The 23,236-nt window shown below is 40.4% G+C and overlaps 1 protein-coding gene across 2 annotated transcripts in view; it reads right to left on the bottom strand.

Annotated features, from left to right (window-relative positions):
* jmjd1cb (jumonji domain containing 1Cb) overlaps positions 1-23,236 on the bottom strand; it is a 125,546-nt gene that overhangs the window by 78,916 nt on the left and 23,394 nt on the right. For both annotated transcript variants that reach the window (XM_046377810.1, XM_046377809.1), the window contains exon 2: positions 1,613-1,810. In XM_046377810.1, the coding sequence (XP_046233766.1) occupies positions 1,613-1,810 (198 nt within the window). The remainder of the gene's footprint in view (positions 1-1,612; positions 1,811-23,236) is intronic.

Genomic DNA, 23,236 nt, shown 5'->3' on the forward strand with positions numbered 1-23,236 from the left:
TTTGAACTCTTATCTCTCATGCATGTGCCAGATGGCGCTGTGCACTCTACTATTACATAATCAAAACACTGAATCACATTTCCATGCACACGCTTACAGCCACTGTTAGGAACACACAGAGACAAATAGACACACACACACACACACACACAAGACAGTCAGACACAGTCTAAAACTAAATGCCATCAATGTCAAACATTTATGAACCAAACGCTTTAGTCAGGGACAGACACACTAACATCCAGCTCCAAAACAATTAAAATATGTGCTCACTGCAACAGACAGATACACGTCCACAATACTTCAACATGAGCATGTCAACACATACCACTGCTGTCTGAAATGTGTGCAATACAGTGTGTGTGAGGAATGGGATGACATACAGACAACAACAAAAACACCACAGCAACCACACTGCCACCACACTAAAGCATGTGTGTGAGTGTGTGTGTGTGATGACAGAGACAGAGCAGACTTGGCATCAGATTGCTGATGTGCTCGCTGATAATGACACACAGACAGACACAACAGAGTGGGGCGGTCCAATTAAAACCACTGTCAGACAAATATATTCTAACTGTGGTTTCAGCTGCCACTTTACTCTGACATTCACTTCACTATACTCATATTCCATCCAGGGGACAAAATAAGCAGCTCTAAACTACAGCCAACCATGTGTTAAAAAATAAAAGTAAGTAGAAAACAGAATTCTAACCATTTCCATTTTTTATTTTTGTTTTTGATATTCAGCTGCTTTTTTGACCAAATTTATCAAGGACGTAAACAAGGAACTAAAGGCCTGAATATACTCTCAGCCACCAAGTACACAGACAGCAGAGACCACAGAGGCACAGCAGTTCTGTTTAGACTATTTCCCAGTGCCTGCACATAATTTACATCAGTTTTAATTGTTTTATTATAACAATTATGTTACAACAGATGTCCATCTTCTATTATAATATAAATGATCTTTTAAATGTGTAAATGAAGCTGTAGACAAGTTTTAGCAGCTTTGAGGTCCTGATAGGTCCTGGGTCATTAGCTGGTACTAACAGTGACTATGGATGAGCAACTAAAACTCTGATTTTTTTAGTAGAAATGCAGGCAAGGTACTCAAATTTCTTAAACGGTTCTTGAGTTTCTAGGTAAGTTTGTGCAGTAGAAACAGGCTCCTTGAGGCAAAACACAGTGCAGAGAAATCACAAAACATCATAAACTGATGTGGGAAGGAGAAGCCCTGAAAAAGCTTGACAGTTTAACAGAGAAGCTTGACAATGTAGCGGACAAACTCTCTCATCACGAGGACAAATGTTGTGACCACTGGAATCTCAACAGCTGGCAAGTGAGCTCAACAAAACTGATGTGGAGCATGACAAAGCTGGTAACTGTGGCAGGGCTGCCACTCATTAGCAACTCACATCCAAGACCGCAGAGACAAATAAAGGGAAGAACACAGTGAAAATAAAGACTGATCCTGAGGCTCTGTACTTAGCTGAAGAGAATTCAATACTTTGAGACTGTGGTGAATATGTAACAGCACAGGCAGTGCAGCTATAAGACTGACTGTTTCCGTTATTGTGCCACATCTATAAATAGAAAACACAGGTCTTACCAGAGCAGGCCACTGTATGTGTCTGGCCTTGGTCCCCTGCAGCAGGCCTCCTGCTCCTCCACCTGCTCCTCCTCCTCCTCCTCCCTCCTTCCTCTTGGCCCAGACCAGCTGGTGCTCCAGTAGAAACAGCTGGAAATCCTCGTAGACCTTCACCCACTCTCTCTTCTCCCACTCCTGGTCATCAAATTCCACATATACCTGCACACCACACAGAAAGACAATTTTCACAAACTAACCCAATCATGAGTGCAGTGGATTTGCATTTAACAATTGGATTCGAACCGTCTGTTGGGATAGAACATTTTGACATCAGCGTTGTACAGGCAGACAAATCCCCACAACCTTTTAAACCTAGGAGCCATATTAAATCACTAAACACCTGTTTCCCAACACATAACTGCAGTAATAAAATGGAGAAGTAAAAGAAGAACGAGGCAGATGAGGGTCTCGTGGACAGAAAGGAGGAAAAGTGGATGAGGGAAGAGAATAAGATTAAGAAAAAAACTCTGTGAAAAATGTAAATTAAAACAGAATAAAATCATTTACAAACAAAATGTGTTTACTGATAACAGGTTTCTAAAGGGTTCCTGCACTGTAGTAATATCCTTTACAATGATATGTTTCACACAGAGGTGAACCTTGCCCCACTCTAGGTTGTGAACAACTTAGCCTTTCGAGGATGCCCCTTTCATAGCATCACCTGTTACCAATGAAATTGTTTACTTGCGGAATATTGCAAACAGGTGTTTTTTGAAGAGAACACAGCTTTCCCAGTCTTTTGTTGCCCTCTCCTGACCACTGACTGTGTATAAAGATGGATGATTTGAGGGTGTCCCAAAAAGTACAGCCAAAAAATCTGGCTAGAGTATAGACCATAAACCCATCCCCCTCCATCATCAATTAAAATTTGCCTAAAGATGGTTTCTGTCAGTTTCGATGGTTCTTATCACGCTGATGTATGTTCATGTTATTTTTTTCTGATAAATTTGAGTTTACGGTAATTAGTTATTTGATGCCATAAAAAGGAGTGAAATCGCTGCTTGTGATTGGGTTAGACAGGTGTATGGGCATGAACTGAATGTGGTTTCACCACCCAATCACAACTGAGCAGACTGACGCAGAATGACATCATTTGCGCAAGATGGCAGCGATTGCATCGGGGATATTTTGGCTTCACTTTAGCACAGTGGGAAAGAAATTCTATTTTTTCTATTTACTGTAAAAAATATGATCCACTGATTGACTGCTCCAATGTCTTGTCATTTTATGAGTGTGTGTGTGTGTGTGCATCTGTGCATGCATACATTAGCAATTTCTCTCTCCATCTCCTCATTTCATCCTCACTCTCTCCACAGTCTGATCTTTCTCCTTCCATATAACTCAACCCTCCCCCACTCTTCCCTCCATACGTAGAGAGAGGAAGTGGGATCAACGAGTGCATCTCTCCTCATTCAGCCTCCCACCCTTCCCCCTCTCCCATAGTGCACTACTGCAGTCAAATGAATGTTCAGACCCAGCCAGCAGGCACTGAGGGCAGCTACCTCAGTCTGTCCTCTGTTGTTTACCGTTACTGCACTCAATCCATTTATTGCTACCTCCATCTATCCTTCATGCTTCTATCAGTTGACCCATCTCATTCTACACCTCTCTCTCCATTGATTATTGATCCCTCTGACCATTTCATTTGGATCAGTAGTAGTCATTCCAGGACATCACTCCCTCCAACCTCATCTAATGTAATCCATCACTCTCACAAGTACTACCATTGTCTATCAATCCTTTCAATTCTAGTTCATTTCAGACAACAAAGGTCAACCTCCATCTATCAGAGTCTCTGTCTCCAGTTCAGCTCAGGTAACTGTCATTCGTATTTGTCATTAATTCGTTATAATTAACAACATAAATGAATAAAATATGTGCATGTTTTAGAACCCAGTAATGACTACAGTTGAAAAAATAATACTCAACATTTTATGAAGAAAATATAACATCTATGCATAAAAACAATGCACCAGTGATACCCTGCTGCTGAGGTGATTTACCAGTGAGAATGTCTCCAAACCAAATCAAATCAGTAGGTTTTAAAACTCTTAAAAAAAAAAAAATCATGCAGGCAGCTTAATAATCACTTCCTGTTTTCTGTCATCACTACAACCCACTACCCAATTGGGAAACCAGTTTACCTGTAAAAACAGTCTCTTTCTTTCTCATTGGTTCCTCCTCCTACAGCAACAGCCCTGTATTCCTGTTCCTCTTGAAAATTGCGCCCTTCATGGCTAATGTACGCTATATAGAAAAAAGTATTGGGACACATCACCATTACACCCACAGTGACTTTAATGACAGCTTGGCAGCTATAACAGCTTCCACTCTGCTGGCAAGGCTTTCCAAAAGATTCTGGGATTTCTGTGAGGTGAGCATTTGTGAGGTCAGACCACTGATGTTGGACTAAAAGGCTAACAAAAACTTCCAGTTCATCCCAAAGATGTTGGATGGGGTTGAGGTCAGGGCTCTGTGTAGGCCAGTCAAGTTCTTTCACACCAAACTCATCCAATCATCAGTCTTTATGCAACTCTGCTTTGTGCAATGAGGCACAGTGTTGCTGGAATAGAAAAGGGCCTTCCCCAAATTGTGACCACAAAGTTGGAAGCATAACATTGTCCAAAAGGTCCTGGTATGCTAAAGCATTAAGATTTTCTATCACTAGAAGTAAGGGTCCAACCCTAACCCCTGAAAAGCCCCATGAAGAGGTACATCTGAATACTTTTGTCCATATAGTGTATAACACAGCTAAACTGTTCAACTTAGCGTGATCCTGGGGTGGTCCTGCCATCTTTATCTTTGCTGATAAAGTGCAACTTAGATAAAGTGCAACTTAGATAAAGTGCAACTCTTATCTTTTGATTTTTTATATAGGCAAAACTACCACCACAACCACCCCAGGGTGTGTTTTACTGTAATAGTTTAAACTGGCATTACTGCCACAAATTCACACAAAGCAAACAAATACAGACATCCATGCTAAAACACACCTTCACATGATGCACGGCCTGTAAGTCAGCCCATGCCAAAAAGGTGTTGCCTGATGGCCCAGGACAAATAACAAGCTTTATAGTGATGTGCTGACAGGGCTGAGTTCAAAGATGTAAATGTGGAAAGTCATTTACATAAACCAGGTATTTAGTTTTAATTCATTACAGTTAATTGAAGACACATAATGGGACCAGTATTTTTATGAGCCAAAAGCTAAAGGAGGCCTAAGGGGAAACAAGCTGTCAACACAGTAATGATATATCATCACAAGATGACATGGTGAACTTGTTAGGAAACAAATATGCAGTATTTATAGATCAGTGAAGTGAATTAATCAAATCAAAATATAATTCAAAATAAAACTAAATTATTGTCTACACCATTTCTGTAACAACTGTAAATGCATTAAATCAACACAGGAGGTGCTACAAAGGCTGTGTGCTCCCATGACTGTAATCCCACACAGGGAGAAAACTCGGTTGTGAAGTATGCAGACGACACCACCATCATAGGACAAATTACTAACAAGCATGAGAATTCATATCGGGAAATCAACATTGTTGTGGAGTGTTGCACAGATAAACTTTATATACTCAAAGAAGATTCACTGTGAGAAAACCTGTCTTTTGCAGGAATGTCCAGATAGCATTCACGCCTGGAAGCTACCCAGTACAACCACAGTCTGATCTGCTGGCCGCTGCGCAGTGGTACAGTTGGGGTTCAGGGCCTTGCTTAAGGGTGGTAATGAAAGAAGAGCAAGTGCTGATTTCCGGCTTTTCTGACACAGACTTATTTTGCCAGTCCGGGGAACTGAACCGGCAAACTTCTGGTCACAAGCTTATTTCCCCCATGCCAAGTTCTTGTTAACTTTAATATATGCTTTTACAGAAAGCATCCTGGCTGGAAACATCACAAACTGGCACATTGCTTGTACATACACAGCCCAGAACTGCCTAGAATGTCACTGATCCCATCAACCAATCATCACTGATATGAGTGAGGTGAGGTGGGGTGCCCCTTTGGATACTAAAAGACAAAACCCAGCCCACCCACAGCCTGTTCACACTGTAGCCAGTTGACAAGAGATACTGAAATAATTGCTGCTGTACCATTACACTACAGAGCAGCTTCTTTCCTCAAGCTGTGAAACTCCTGATCTCATCCTTTCTACTACACTATAAACAACAGTTTATTGCTACGACTTATTATTTATTATTTACTTATTATTGTTTTCTGAGTAGCATCAAGGGACTTTGTTTTTCAACCTTGCGTTATAGAGTCATAAATAAATGAACCTTGTTACCTTGGAAAAACATACACATGACAGGAACGGGAGAACTCAATGTCTGGTGAGTCTGTTGCTATAGTAACCGTAGGCAGCAGTGAGCATTGGCCACACACAGACCCACAAGAGAGCTCTGAATCAGTATGTTTTTATCAAGCACAGCGTGGAGCAGAAATAAGAGACAGAGAGAACAAAGGAGAGGAGATGCCATACTTACATCACTGTACAGCATCCGATTAATAATATCAACTCCCACTATCTCTGCAGGCTGTGTGTCCCTCTGTTCTCATGGCCTGCTCATAGCTCCACTTTGACTTAGACACAATCATGAAGCTGACTACAGACTTGGGTCATCCAATACAACCCCGGTTCATACTGTGCAGATGATACAAGAATGTGTATGGCTGAATGGTTCCGGGGCTCACAGCTGGACAAGGGCCACAGAGAGATCTATTTTCAGGGGAGCCTGAATCTGTAGCAGCATCCCCGATGTTGTTCCACTGGTTTGTCTTAACAGTACCCAACCCTTACATGTCATAGCTAACATACATTTCAGAACGTCCAAAGCCACTACTCAACTGTCGTTAAGTAGTGGCTTTGGCATTTCCAGCACTTTCCAACTGATAAACAATGCAATTGTGCCAAAAGAAGAAATACACAAGTTTGACATTTCTGTCATTGTCAGGTCAGAATGTTCATGATATGTTATAATATCTACACATTAATTTGTATTTACCTGCAGACTGACAATTACACTGGATGAAAGACGGTGCAGAGATACCTTGTGTATGCGTATCAGGGGTCTGGAAGTTTGATTCCCATTGTGGAGTCACTAAAGTCCAGCCGTGACATGCAGCTGACTCCCTCTTTCAAGTTAGTGTATTTTATGGCCTCAAGTGTGCAGCAAAAAACAACAGTGGAAGGCCAGAGACAGAGAGGACAGAGCTGACACTAGCCAAGAGGTGAAGAGGCTGTGCACAGTCAATGTGTATTATTAAAATGGGCATATGATGCTTGCTGGGTTTTTTCATTTGCTTTATTGTGAAATTTAACTTATTGGTGCATGTAAAACACCTGCAAAGTTATTATACCAAAAGTCTACTCCTACAGAAAACACTGTTCCAAAACTGCCTGAAATGCTTCATCAGCAGTCCAGCCTTTTCTTGTAATACCTGTCTGTGTCACTATGTAACATATTTACACAATGTCCACCAAGCAGTTAGCTTGCCAGGCATTCATACAGAGCCAGAACAGGTCAAAGAGTTTAATACTAACTCCTACAATGCAAAACTTGCCAACTTCTCAGTTATTAACTGAAACAACCAACATAAAAGTCTTCATCTACTCCCACCATCTAAGGATGTCAAGAGCCAGTTGTGGTGAGGACGGAAATGTCTTCACCACAACTGGGAAAACTAGCTGTGTGTGTGTGTGTGTGTGTGTGTGTGTGCGTGTGTGGATTTTACAGAGTGCAGACTACAGATTATCAACAAGGGCTGATAATAGTACAAGCTCAGAGCATGATACTCACAAAGACAATATAACAGATAGCCAAACCAGATTTGCGAAAGATTAAGATAAGGGTAAAACAAGATTACAAAACTTGCAAAATGTAAACATGAGACCAAATTAGTGAGCTGCAACCAACCAAACCAACCAAAACCACTGCACTGCCCAGTGGTTGTAGTTTTGCAGCTATTGTTGTGGTGATATTTACAGTGCACGTGCAGCTAGACTGGGCTGCAGTGAATTCCTGGTAGCAAAGATATAGACAGGACACAGGAGTTGCATGTACAGTATTAGAAAAAATATGTATTTTTGAACATGAAAGCTAAGGATTAGCATTAGCTTAGTATTAGTACACAGCAGACATACATTAATAGAATAATATGGCCTATACTAGTAAACTCCACATAAATGTATGAGGCTGAAAATTAGCATAATATGGCCTCTTCAAGATGTTTCTGTCTGTGATGTCTGATGTGTGCATATACGCACATTCATGCAGAGTATGTGATTATATAGGAGTGAATATGTGTATAAAATGTGTATACTGGCGGTGCAGTGGTGTATAATCTGCCCATCACTAACGGCTGCACAGCAGCTTTCTGGCTGGCTGCACAAGAAGTTGCTGGCAGCCAATGAACATAAGGCATGAAAGCAAAGAACCAATGCAGAGAGAGGTGTAAAATCTGCCTTTTAAATAGAGCGCCAGAGAAAGATGGAGAAAACACATACAGATACACAGTACAGAAGAGAAAAGGACCGAATAACAGGAGACAACAATAATATAAAGACACTATAAACGTGAGATTCTATGTGTGCTACTACTAAATGTGTGTTTTCAGCCCACCTCTATGGCTGTGTGCTTTATTGTGACTGGCAAATTAAAACTGTCAGTAAATCATAATAAGTGTTATACACCTTTCTTTTTTATTTCATTGAGAGTGACCTACATGGGAGTCAACAATCATCAGTCAATCAGGTCACAACTCTGAGTTTGTAGCCCAACAAGCCATTTAACCCTTTGTGGCGACTTAATAAGTTTTCGAGCAGCTAAACCGCCCTCCTTTTGCTTCTCTGTCTGTCTGTCTGTCCCTCAGCCTTAGCCTAGACAAAAGGCAACAACTAGTCGGGGTACTAAATGCAAGCCTTCCAACCACTGTTTTCAGAAACTGAAACACTGCTGCATCTGCTGGAGAAAATGTTACATCAGATCCAACATCACCACAAACAAGCCTCTTGTCAAGTCTTAATTTAAACTGATTGTGCATTTATCATCAGAGGGATTATTGCCAATATGCAGTGCTTCATTAGAGGTAATGACTAGAATGTCGTTGAAATGTGTTTGGAAATTGGTCATCAAATCCCTATCCAGTCAGCATCTTTGACAGACTAAAGGGAATATACTGGGTTGGGCATATCCGAGTAGAACAAAAAAAAAACATTCGAAACACCTACTGTAATATTTACTGCAACCTCCATAATGACGGTAAGTTGATTCATCACCTCTGAGAAACAACACTGAACGTTAGAGCCTTCACAGGCAGGGTTTAATGCATATGTATTTTTTCCAGTTGTAATACCCTGACTTGAGTACAACCAAGCTTTTACATTTTCTTACATGACATGTATTTAGCCGTCACTTTGAAAAGCCACTTAAAGCATTTACACACATTCATCGAGGAAAACCAGCAATTCTGATCATTCAAAATTGTTGCTGAGAACTGAAACAGTTTTTATTTCGAGGTTTCTAAGACTCCCCAACAGTATGATTTGCAATAATAAAATCAGTGAAGTGCCCCTTTGCTGGCACAATCTGCCAACCTACATTATCTAATGAAAGGCTGCTTTAAACCAGCATTGAGAAAAGTGCAGGAGGGCACAGCATCGCGATAGTGATCAGCTAAGAACTCCGCCTACATTCAGGGGGTCTGCAGTTGAAAACGTAGTAGAGAGAGCGACCAGGATCTACAAAAAGCAAGTAAATCGAAACAAGCAGTATTATGGACGTGGTGACAATTAGAAAAGCATCATATGATCATTATTATCAAGCAAAAATGAGCAGTAAAAAAAGAGGAATGAGATGATGAAAAAATGTATCTGATGGCATGGTGGAGACAAAGAGAGGCAAGGAATTATGAGAAGAACATGAAAATGACGGGGGAAAGCATCACCAATGACAAACAGCAGAAAATGAAGCATGAAGGAGAAGAATAGCAAAGAAAGGATAAAACAAAAATAAAGGAAAGAATGGAAGGAAAGAGATTGGAGCAATGTGTGGTTAAGAACAAAGAGGAAATGAAAGTGAGAGCGTCTTCAGCGGTCAGTGACGCAGAATATGTCAAATACAACTTAGGGCAAAAAGGATTCACGGTGACATGAGAAGGAATGATGAGATGAACAAAAAAGGAAAGTTGAGCTGCCTGGAAACTGAGCGACTAACCTACCACAACGCCAACCAGGTTGACAACACTGTAACCAAGGCGCCCCTTCCCTGACAACAGACCAATTGATGCTGCTGCTTTCTACTGCTACAGAATATCAATCAGCGGGGGAGAGAGAGAGCTAGGGATAAAGACACAGACTTTGATAGAGAGATGGTCCCCCAGAGGTACATAAATATATAAAACAGCTTCTGAGTCATTGGGCTGCTGGCTGGCTTCACCTCACAATTACCAACAAGCAACAAAGAATTGGTCAGACAGAGAGAGAGGGGGGGGGAAGAGAGAGAGAGAGAGAACAATCTCATGGTTCAAGGAAAGAGAGCAGAAAAGAACAAATGTCATCATGCGAACAGGACATTCAGTAGGGCTGCAGTGAGTAGAGACTTATTTGATGTTCCCTCCCAATGTTAAGTGTGTGTGCGTGTGTGTAAGGTTTCATTACTACAAGGGGGAATAGCAGGGCAGTTGTTCAATGAGAAGACATGCAGATGAATGAGGACAAAAGGATATACAGTGGCACAGAAAAAAAGGGATGATGTAGGAGTAAAGGGAAAGATGGAGGATTGCAGGATGCCAGTCTTGGGACACAGCAGCTAATCATGCATGACTGAGAGTGAATGGGCCATGCTATGGAGGTCTCAGTGTAAATGCCCCTACATCCACATGGCCTTGTGTTACATTTTGCAGCCAGTCTACTCATCATAGTCTCTAGACACACACACACACACACACCCACACGCTTCTGCACAGCCATAGGGATGGGTATCAAACTTAATTTTAAGGCATTCACCTAATTATTTCAATGCCAACAAGTATTGTCGCTTGGCAATAAGGAGCAAATGTTATCAGCATCAGTGAGCCAATGCACATACATACATAGATCTAAGACTGGTGATTGGCTGTCCAAAAGTACCCATCATAGAGGTATGGAGAAAAAAACATTATGTTCCAAGAGATGGGGCTCAGAGTTTTGGGACACTTCTACATGCAGACAGATGCTAACAAGATGCTGCAATGGCATACTGCCTGCCTGCCTGCTATTGTTTGTTATTAATGATCCTTAAAAGTTGATATAATTGTCAAGGTATTAGAAATCCTTTATTTCTGAATGACCCCAAATTCAACACTCAGAACAAGCTGACCATTGACCACAGAGCTCAAAGTTACATTTCATCTGCTTTCAACATGTACACATCAACTGATAGTTCAACTGCTGGCAGGGCCTACATACCACCTTCAGATGTTTATACTCAAACCCTTATAGTCAAATACTTGAACTGAAAAATACTGTCAATTCAACTGTCCACAGGTCTTAATCTCACCATTTCTGATACTTTCAGCAATTACAGTTTGACTAGTTTCAAATGCATTTGGCTGACATGTCAACTCCTTTCAATGTCTATACTTAAAGTGAAACTTGAAATAATTCTTTTAAGCTGCTCCCATTCATACACAATATTTGAAACCCAAAGAGTTGGGCCTGGTACTGCTGCTGGATCCTGAGCCCTCTATGGCCCTGCCTAATGCACTGATGGTGCTGCTGGATCCAGAACCCTCTGCATGGCCCTGCCCAGATCCTGTTGCTCCTGCTCTGCACTGTTCTCTCTGTCCTCCCCGTCTCTCCTCTCTCCCTCCCAGGCGGTCACAGCAGAAGGCCGTCCACACTGAGTCTGGTTCTGCTCGAGGTTTCTGCCTGTTAAAAGCAAGTTTTTCCTCGCCACTGTCGCCAAATGCTTACTCGGTGTGGGGTTTTGCCCTGGGACCTGTTTCTCTCTGATTGTCTTCTTTTTTTTTTTTGTTTTGAATGTGTTGTTTACACACCTGTAAAGTGTCTTGAGATAACTCTGTTATGAATTGGCACTTGAATTGAATTGAGTTCACATTTCAAGACATTTTGAACTGTTTTAGATTGTGCACAGTTTGTACTCTAAAAGCACACTTGAAATTTTTTTTATCAAAAACAAAGCAGCCCTTTCTAGTTCTTGTATTTAATGTTAGTGATGACTGAAGAGATGACTGAAAGCAATTATTTCTGTATGAGTCTATACACCATTTTCAGGAAAATCCTGTAAAGTATACAGTCAAGAAATAAAGAAAATATGCCATTAATAAAGTTTCCACTGTACTCCACTTTTCACTTTAGCTCAAAAAATATCATGTCTTATCATGTCTTCCTGCAGACAACAAAGACAAGCACCTAGTCATTATGAAAAACACTACGAGATTCAAAAGACCTCCAAAATCACTGCGCGTCCAAGTTCAGACAACAAGTCTAGAATGAAGCAACACACACATGCAGTTGAGGTTTGGAAAAGATTCAGAATGTTCCTGTTAAGGAACCACACAAACAAAATGTAACTGCTGGAGATGAATAAGATTACAAAAAAAGATGAGCTTAGAAAGGTCTAACCAGGCTACAGCTCCAACACAATAGAGACAGATAGACACAACATCGAGAGGGGAGAAGAGAGGCTCTGTTGTAGGGGTTCACTGGGGTGAATGTAATGTGAAGGAGAGAGAGACAGAATAAGAGAGCAGATGAGCTGAAGTAATACCCAATGACAGCATGAACAGACATTCCCTCTTCCACAAGGTCATCACTCACTCACTCACTGGAGTACATTGAAGATGACAAACAGGACAGACCATGTGGAGATGTTCAATACAGCACAGGTACTTGAGAGAATGCATAAGAAACGGTGAAAAAGTAGAGAGAAGAAGCTGAGGAGAAGAAGAAAAAAAAAATCTGACAGACAGAGAAAGAGATAGATGGAGAAAAAGATGGAGATCAAGCAAGAGAGAGAGGCACAGTAAACAGCCTTGAGCAGAGTGATGTGACCTAGCTTCACTCCTCCTTTATTCCTTCATCTCCTCCATACGAAGGATGTGTGGGCCCAAGAGAGAGGAGGGAGGGAGTGGTGAGAGGAAGAGATGGAAGGAAAAGGCACTTCCAAAAATAGCACTGTGTTGTTGTTGACGCATTACTAGGAAAATACTAACTCAGACTCATCCTTCAGAGCCACTGATTTCATCCTGTTTTATCTTTAATGTGTTACCAATATATCGGTAGAGATGGTAACCGTGATATTTAAAAAATGAATTAAAAATGATAATAATCCAGTGTGCATTTTCAGCACACTGGATGTTTTGTTTATCAGTTCACCCGAAAAAAAAAAGACAAAACACACAATAAAGTGAAAAGACTGTTAACACTATTTATTTTATTTTTTTCTTGAGATATCGAGATAATATCGCTATTGCGAATTCTTTTGGCCACGACAATGACTTGGTAACAATCTGAAAATGTGACAGCTCTGGTATCAATCAATAAGGCTCCTCTGAAGACGAAGAAGCTTCACTAGGCTGAAATCAACTCTTCAGAGGCTCTGAAGAGCATCAACCAGGTTGCTCACTGATGTGCTTTTGAATATTTTTTTTAATCAACAGTCAAGCAGTAAGGTGCAGAGGAGGATGTACATGGGATCTGCTGACAGTAAGAGAAAATATATAACATCATCAGATAAATACTTTAAAGGTGAACAATCACATGATTCTTATATGTTTGACCAAAGAGTCTGCTGACCGACTTGCAGACTTAGACTGCGACCAAATCCCTATTTGTTTCTCTGGTCCAGCCTTTGTATCTATGTGTTCATTATTTGGAAATGATTAGGTCAGATTTGTTTGTTCCAGCATCATTAAACCTGTTAATCAGCTGTGTCTACTGTGAAGCACTGGTGTGAAAGCGACAGTGGTGGTATATGTCATGTTGCAGCAACACAGGCCAAACTCTTGTGTGGCTCTAGAAATTCCACATCTGCTCAGATTTCAGAGCAGTGCCACAAATCACTGTGCATGTGCTTTTTAGCTCTGCAGATCTGACAAAGGTATTTAGTTACGCAGGCTACTGCTGAAACTAGAAGTAAAAGGAGTCGGCATTACTGATTACAAGTCATTCACCTCTCTCAACCTCATCTTTGCTTCTGCTAACTGATATATATGTCTCTGGATCAAAAACAGAAGCAAATAAACAGCCAATCTTAACCCTGGTCTGAAATATGCAATACTGTTGAGAATACAAACTGACTTCTGATGGAAACAAAACAAAAAAAAAGTGTTGAATATTCAGCACAAGGCAAGGACACAAACTGGAAGAAAAACAGGAATGCTTTTTTTTCTTTTCTCTCAACCACTTTTTCTTCCTCTTTGCGTTTCCCTTCCTCTCTGCTCTCACTCCATCTCTCCTGATAATACAGCTCTAATAATAGCTGAGTTGCATCGAGACAATCGTTCAGTGGAATCTAGGGCAGCCGCTGCAGAGGCAGTATGGGAAAATCCCTCCTGCCTCCACCGGTCGCATGCCTGCCTGCCTGCCTGCCGACTGTGCAGTGATATTTGTCTGTTTGCATTCAATCCATCCGACATGGGAAGAAACAGACCGGGGACTGAATACCTTTTTACATAATACCTACAGAGCTGATTCTCAGAGCTGGTACTGGTGTTGGTTTTTAATAAACAGTATCAAAACTACTGACTGTATACAGTATACTGTATCGGTCACAAGGAAAATCTGAAAACTTCCCGCTCCTTTAAAGAATTAATGTGAATGAATTCAACACTGTGTTCTTATCATCCTGGAAGAAGAACAACAAGCTAACATCCCTTTGTTTAACATTTAGAACTCTAATGTCCATACCTCACTTGATTTTCATTTAGGAATCATAAATGAAACTACTGCAACACTTAGCGCCATTTTTTCAAATGTAAAATAATGGCAGTATCGTTATTAGGGCTGTTTAAGTACGTGGCACAGAATGTTAAGTTTCTTCAGCAGTCAGTACTTCTTATGAACCAAATAACTGCTATAAAATTAGCAAACTTAAGCTAGTCATGCATATGTCTTAGTACATTCAAAACATTAACTTCAGGTTCCTCTCCAACGGTTTTCACAGTACACCAGTCATCTATTAGACAAAACATGCTGTATAGTTGTATAGCTGTCTAATATGTCAAACTCAAATGAGAAATCAGAGCTACAACTTCCTCCTGTGTCATTAAGATCTATTCTTAACTCAGACAGCCCTAAGCCTGGAGGGGATCGTACATTTGGTCGTGTGAGTGTGAGTGTGCACGTGTGTATTGCAGCAGTTAGAGCTTATCTCATATACTACCGGACCCATTGAGCCAAATATTTTTTTGTACACATTTATAACCGTATGCTCATGAAGCCAGAGTACTGTGCAGTGATTGACAGTTTCTGACTGCTGACTCCTCGTTCTTCTTAACAAGGTATGGGCCACAAGTGAACAACAACTGTGCACACACACACCTGGTGGGGATCTGCACTCTACAGACTGCACTCTTCGATTCCGGTAAAGTTCTGAACATTTTCAACCTGCATGAATGCGTTACAGTGCTGAAGTCCTGCTATACCCAACAACAGCTGGCATCCAGTAAATCATCACTGACCCAGCTGTTGCTCAGTTTATAACTAAACTGTTGAACCTGAATATCTGAAAAACGTCTTTCACTGTAAGTTACTTATTAATATCCTATAATACCTGAACGAACCGTTTTTTTTATTTCCTTTGATTTGCATTTACTGACATGAGCTTTATGCTATTTCCCCTTAGTGATTTGATGTCAACATTTCAGAGCATTTTAATGTTTTCCATTTTTTTCATTGGATCATTCAATCAATAGATGTGTGTGAGGGCTGCCTGAGTTAACATATTTCCAAAAGGTGTAAGAGCAAGTGACAATATCGGAGCCTTCAGGACATTTCTGCAGGTAGTACTTTCCTCTGACTACAACAGATTGTTCCCTGTAGATTTATTGAATGTTGTGCGTCTCAAATAAGAAGCCATTGCTGACACTAACCCCCTGACATTTAATTCACATCTGATATTTTAAATGATTTAAGATATTGACCTTTTTAGAAGCGACCTCTTGTGTAGTTTCTCTTGAAATATCTGGGCACGACATCCACATCTCATGATGTCATGTTTAATTCGGGGACCATTCAACGTGGACAATACATAAAGGTTACAGACTGGATTTAACCGAGGAAGGCAAAAGAGTACTGAACAACCACATACCTTAATGTGTGTGTGTGTGTGTGTGTGTGTGTATGTGTACTGTGACCTAATTTGTACAGTAGTAACATACCTTAAAACCACAGCTGTGTTCACATCTCATTTTATATTGTGCTGAGTGAGGACAGGTGGAGAAAGTGATACATGGGTGATCTATTTAGGCATGCTAACAGTTCATTGGTTGACAGTTTGTCCTTTCTTTCTCAAGTCTTGACAAGGCAAGATTACACTTTATTTCAGGTTCATACTCTTACTTTTACTTTTTAAAAAACCTTGCACTTGTATGCCTCTGCTCCTCTGTCAAGTTGCAGTTTATATCCAAAAAATGTGTTTCTTAGACAGAGAAACTTGGAAGAACAGAGGAGACACACACACACAGAGACAGAACGAGCTCTGGGGTTGATGTAGTGAACAAAGAAGACCTCTATTCGAGTAAGCATGCACAAGTAGGTCTGTACTGGGTTTGGAGAGCCACTACAATGTGTGTGTGTGTGTGTGTGTGTGTGTGTGTGTGTGTGTGTGTGTGTGTGTGTGTCTGTGAGTTGCAGAAGACAAATGGTCTCTGACATCTCAGGCGATTACAGAGGAACAGCCTGGTACAAGAGAGGGGAGACAGGGAGGAAAATGGGGGAGGGAGTGTGGGAGTGGGAGGAGCTTGCCAGTGACCTTAGTTTCCTACTTTACTACATAAACCACTTCACAGCTCCACCGGCACAGATGTGATTGCATCTTTGACAACATGACTCACACCTTCATTAGCTGCTGTCTTTGTCACAATTTTTACACAGGCACATTTTACACACACACACTGACGTAATCCAGCGTTTTGACCAGTCAACTGTGACTGACATAGCTAGCTAACTCTGCTACAAGCTGCTGTATGAGTTACACTGTAAAACCAGTAACTAGTGACAGGCTAAGCGGCAGACATCGCCATTGACAGCTTGAGTCAAGCTGAAACAGTCCAGCTTGAAAAATTGTAACTTTTCATTTCATCACTCTTAACCATTTTTTTTCTCATCATGAATCTTTGGCCTGAACTGGGCTTCAATCTAAACAGCATTGGTCTCCAGTGTGGACAGTACAACATATACTTGCGACACTGTTTTCTAAACAATAACAGTGGCATGTGCTTTTTCCAGCCATCACATTCTGCAAATGTAAGCAAAGTTGCTGAGTATCATATACATCATGATGCAAACAGTGGCAGTAATGTGTTTGTATATAATAATAACAAACAAAAATAAATAACACTTTGTCATAACAATACGAGATATATAACAATAGACAACAAAAAAGAACAAGTAGGGGTATACTGTATTCTAGGACTAGACATTCAGATATTTACAGCAGTGGCTGTCTCTCTGAATGCAGAGTTGTTCCATCGATTTGCCCCTACGCTAACAACAACATGCCAAAACCATGACCAGTCATCTCTGCAACACCATAAGCTAACAATAACCCCAACCATAGAGAGCAATGGTCAGTGAATCCCTTATTAAACTGGAAACATTTCAAGACTGGTCCCTACATTACATACACTAACAGAGTGAACTAGTGTGTGTGAAAAATAGCTGCATTTGAAAATTAGAGGAGGAACTATGCAAATTGAGCATATACATTATGTTTATGTCGCTGTTATGAAAAGTCTTTTTGACAAAAGTGTTAATCATCCTTTACTGAAGGTTCACTTATACCCATGTCACTGCATTATTTTCTTAATTAGAGAGAAAGACTATCAAGTGCTCTCTAACAACACATTTTGGACTGGTAGGCCTGTATGACAGAGTATGATGTGTAGTGACATTCTTGGAGTTTTGAGGGAGAACCTTGCCAATGTCATGTTTCAATTTTTCCAGTCTGTGAGATTCCTGGAGACCTGGGCTCCTGGATATCCCTTCCCATCTGTCATTTCTTTCCTCTGCTCCTTCACTAGGCTGAAAGCATGTCCACTAACAGAGATGTAAAACAACTATTGCTGGGTTTCCGTGTCATCACTCTCTCCTCTAACCTCTCCCTGCAAGCTCAGGGTGTGGAAGGATTCCAGTTACCTGTGCGAAACATGACTCCTCACACACCCACAGACAGTTCCCCCCAGAGCAGAACAACTTGTTTCCAGAGGCAGTTATTCTAGTGGCGTTAATTACCATGAATGAACTGGCTCAGGACTCACACACCATCTCCTGTTTCATAGCACGAGAAACACGACTGCAGGCACTTGGCAAAATTTCTCTTTTCTTTACCCTTACCCCCTCTCTCTCTCTCTCCATCCTTTCCTCTATTCTCCATCTCTTCACTTAGCAGACGGTGTAATTGTTCTGATACACTAACCTGTTATTGCTGTCATCAGACATGTTACAACTGAGAAGGCAGGCAGTCTTTGTATAGGAAGTAGCTCTACAAGTAAAGTAATTAAAGTGATAAAGTGTGCAAACTACTAAGTAATCCCTCCCATTCATTATTTATGACCCACTAGAAAGTTATGGTGGTGCCAGTCTGCAGAGACCCTGCCCTCTGTCTGTATTTTTATTTTTATTTATTTTTGCTATGTTCTGGACATTTCTTGTAGGCATAGACTGACTATTGGTCTGGTCAATTCTCATTTCTGATATTTAATATCTTCCCCATTATCATTTTTTTTCAAATAAAATAAATTAATTTAAAAAATGTTGATCATAATAGCTGTGATACACAATGGTATACATATTTTTTTTATTAATAATACAAAAAAATAACAAGTGAAGGTAATTAATAAATGTAGTGGAGTAAAAAGAACAATATTTGCCTCCAAAATGCAGTGGAGTATAAGTATAAAAGTAGCATAAAATGGAAATACTCAAAGCCAAGTACTTCAAAATTGTAATTACATATAGTATTGTAATTGTATTTAGTTATTGTACCCTCACTGACTATTCTAAACTTCGACACCAAGATTTGTATATGTATGCAAATGTATATTGGCTCCAATTATCAGTTATCTGTCTCATTGATTACAAATAATTGGTATCAGCCTGCGTTCAAGATAGTAAGCACAAATGACAGATGATGACAGAAGTTGACAGTGTGTGAACTGTGACAGTTTACAAAACAGTATCAGCGTCAACAGTCACAAAGATTAAAGTTTACATGTGCTCAAGTTCCACACTTGGGTTACATAATGACAACTGAACCAGCTCCATGACAACTGAGTCAACACCTCTATGATGAAGACCAAGAACCCAGAGAAAACTACTGAGTGGACTAAACATTATCAACTCAAAGTTCACTTTCTACCTAGCTGCAGCAGAGCTTTCAGTCATATTAAATTAATTAAGTTGTGAGAATGTAAAAAAAAAAAAATTCATAGCAATTAAGCAAACTTGTTTTTCCATTGTTTTGATCATGCACAGAACAGAATACCACACATGGATGTCCAACCTCCAAGATTGTGGCTTTTGGCATTTGTGCTTTTTATTTTAACAGTGGCAGGAGATTTACTGATAAGAAATGCAGGGACACAGGACAACAAATATGACACGGAACAACAGTCTGTGGATTTTGCAGCTGTATGCATCTTAAAACACTAGGCCACCAGAAGAAAGGATTTAAACTTTAAGTTAGTGTCTGAAGGTTTGTTCATTTTTGTTTTGTTTTTTTACTGCAGGCCTGTCTTATTTCTTCAGTTACACGTACAGCACTGACTGAAGCAGAATCAATCTGTCTTTGATGAGTGCCTCCCAGCAGGAGTGGTTCACAGGCCTTCAGGCACCGAGCAGTTCGAATCCAGCCAGAGACAAGCAGAGACAAGCAGCGAAAGAACCACAGACACATTCATCCAATACTGCTCAGTTACACCAGACACACTCAAAACAAACTCATGATTCATGTGCAAGGCTTCACTTTCAATAAAAACACTGACAGGATGGTCAGAATGTTGTTGTGATACCCGTTTTATCCCAGCTGGAATAAAAATAATGCTGCCAGAGAAATTGAATCCATGCACATCCATATTTGTACTTTTCAATGTAACAGCTTATTCATAGATAAGAGGAGTTTTCGCTAACTACAGCAGAAAACCTGGGTTTGACTTGGGACTGTGTAGGGTCTAATCCTCCACCATTTCAAAAGAAACATTCTGTGTGAATTCTAGAGAGCCAGGCATGTAGAACAATGAGTGTGTGTGTGTGTGTGTAATGTGAAGCACATTCACTGCTTGGACCTGCTTAGAGAGCAACATCTGGTGAAGTATTCAGAGCTGAATGTCTCAGACACACTGAGCTAAAGGCGAGCAGACACCACATCAGTTTTCCTCTCCTCCATGATTCTCTCACAGTATTTCTCTGATCAATTATTTACATTGTTCTCTGAGAAACAAGGTCATATTTCCATTCACACACTCACTAACACCACATATGGCTGTTGCCTTCCAACTTTAAGCCAGACTTATAAAATGGTAATAATAGATGTTGTGTCTTAGAGGTCTGTGATGGTGTTGTAAGATAAATTAAAGTGTTTTATGAGTGTTTTAGTGTGAAAATAGCACACAGATTATCTCGCTGAAACAGAAAACAGATGATAATTCAACCACCGTGTTAAGGCTAAAACTAAATTCAATAGACTGTGTTCATGAACTGTGTTTATCATGCTAACAGACAATATCTTTATATCTGACTATTCTTGCAATGGGCTGATCCAGGATGGCCCATCACACCTATCTGGTGAGTCATTGCACGTAAACAACAGGAATTTCATGTCTGGCCACTGTTTCCTGTTGATCCACTGAAGAAATGAGATGTATATGATCTACAGGCTGATCCTATGTTAAAATAAATAAATAAATAAAAACTCTGTTCATCCAGCATCCATTCAATGTTTCATTCATCTTTAGCGTTTATTCTTTAACACTACAAAATCATGCACTACATAAACATTAAAAACACAAGAAATACAGTACTGTACAGTACATTCTGACCACAACTATCTGCTTAATGCCCAGTACTGTAATAGTAATGTAAACTCTACAAATCTGTGGTACAATCAGTATTCTGTATGTATCTCCAAAACACTCTGAAACTGAAACACATTAAAATTGCATTGTTGCAATGCATCACCCTTGAATTAACAGACTGCAATTATGTCCCATTGCCTGATGCTTACAACACACGGTTCCTGCTGCTGTGACAAAAATAAAGCTTGAGAGTGTAACCTCTGAAATGTTAAGTCCAGTTGCTACAAATTGGCCATTTATGCAGCTCTGCTAGATTGTTAAAAACGACTCAAAAACAGTTAACAAATCCTCATATTCAAAGGTATTCAGTTAGCACTAGTTATTTGGTGCTATTAATGGATACCTTACCACAAATCAAGCTATCTCCTAGTTACCGCAGTGTAACCATATCTACAATATGTCATATCTCCTCTTTCACACAAATCACCTTTAAAAGTAAGAGATTCTGGAGAAAGAATTAACATTTGAAATCAACAGCCAAAGAAATACTCCCCTTCCTTCAGTGCTTATCACAATTTCTGACCCCCAAATTCACAGATGTGTATTGCAAAGGCAGCAACACTAACACCTGAGCTAGCTGACCTTAAGAGAAATACAGCAGAATTCAGAGCATTTGTTGCCTAAGGGCAGGTTAGCCTCAATAAGTTATATTAAACAGCCAGAGACATGTAATTCCAAGGGAAGGGATTTTTACAAAGTTGGCAAGGTAGTATTTCCAATGTTATTTGAGTTTCATAACTATCATGGTGTAGTTCCTTTCCTCAAGGGCAATGATGAGGAAGGTGGGGAGAATCCGGCAGAAGCAGAGGCAAAGGGCAGAGTGTGTTTTTATGTGTATTGTGTCATGTTTAATGTTTTCTTTGCTTGCTATGTGAAGCACTTTGTAATTTTGTTTTCTTTAGTTCGAAATAAATTAAAATTACTATATCGTCACTTCTTTACAGAGGCAGGACTGTGCACAAACAATGGATTCCCCCCCCCCACCCCCACAAACACACTCAGATCAGAGAGTCGGACAGCAGACGGTGAGGAGAAATCGACAAAAAGTGTCATGAATTACAATCACTGACTGCTCCTCTACAGCACTGCTGAGGGCAGTAATGCAACCATGGAGCCTTACCAAGGAGATCACACACACACACACACACACACACACACACACACACACACACACACACACACACAGCAACAGCTTGCTAGTTGCCATCTGTTCAATTGCAGACCTAAATAGTACAGTAGTTTAAGACATTAGCACAATGTATGCGTGCATGCACACACACACACACACACATCCACGGGGACAGATTAAGCAGCTCTACAATGTCTGCAGTCTGAAATCAGTGCTTTCCCTTCTGTGTGGGTTTAATGGCAGTCAACATTGGGGACGTAAACAAAATACTGACGAGTCTGTCAGTAACAAAAAGAGAGAAAGAGAGAAACAACACAAATGAGTTAGTGAGTGAGCTGCGTAGGCATTTCAACCAACACTATGCGCACTTAGAACCTACTTCATAATGATGCAATGATGCTTCAAAACACTGTGGTCCCAGGGACTTCCAATAGCTGGGAACAGACAGGGAGACCTGCCATGAGGACTGAGACTCGTCTTTTTGTTGATTCAGATTAAGTCTGAACCACGTCTGAATCTCTCTCTCCTGAAAATTAATAGAAGTTCAACTGCATAAAAGTTTTCTCCTTAAGATTTCTCATATATTTTTAAAGTCTGGCATTATCTAAGCACAGGTCTTGCCAAACAATTATCAAATCCATAAATCCATCAAATCCTTGTCCTTCATCCAAGGTAAGGTAAAATACAGGTGAAATACTGGTGATTTATCACAGCAGAAAAGGAATACAGAAAAGATTCCTGTTAAGTTCATTAATCAGTTCATGATGAAGCTATGGAACTGTGGAAAATGAGCCAGTCTCTTAAGAAGATATCATAAGCTTTGAAACAAATGAGTGCTGGAGCAGTATGCAAGGCTCCGTATGCAGACAGGACACACAGCCTGGCTGACCTCTAGCTAAATGTGTCTGACTTGCACTGCTCTGCTATCACTTACACACTGCTGGCATGCTTTTCTTCTTCCTCTTACTCTGCTGTACCTCCTTCACTCCTTCTCCCCCAAACTTACTGACTTAAATGCCTTATGGAGATTTTCCTCAGACTCAACTATAATGTCAATTTATCACAAAATGAGCTGGGGACAAAATGAGAGAGAACAAGCGGAGAGAGAAAGAAGCAGACAAAATGACTGACAGCTACACACCGAGCCG

The sequence above is a fragment of the Scatophagus argus genome, chromosome 21 (assembly GCF_020382885.2).
Source record: "Scatophagus argus isolate fScaArg1 chromosome 21, fScaArg1.pri, whole genome shotgun sequence".
NCBI classification, from domain to species: Eukaryota; Metazoa; Chordata; class Actinopteri; family Scatophagidae; genus Scatophagus; species Scatophagus argus.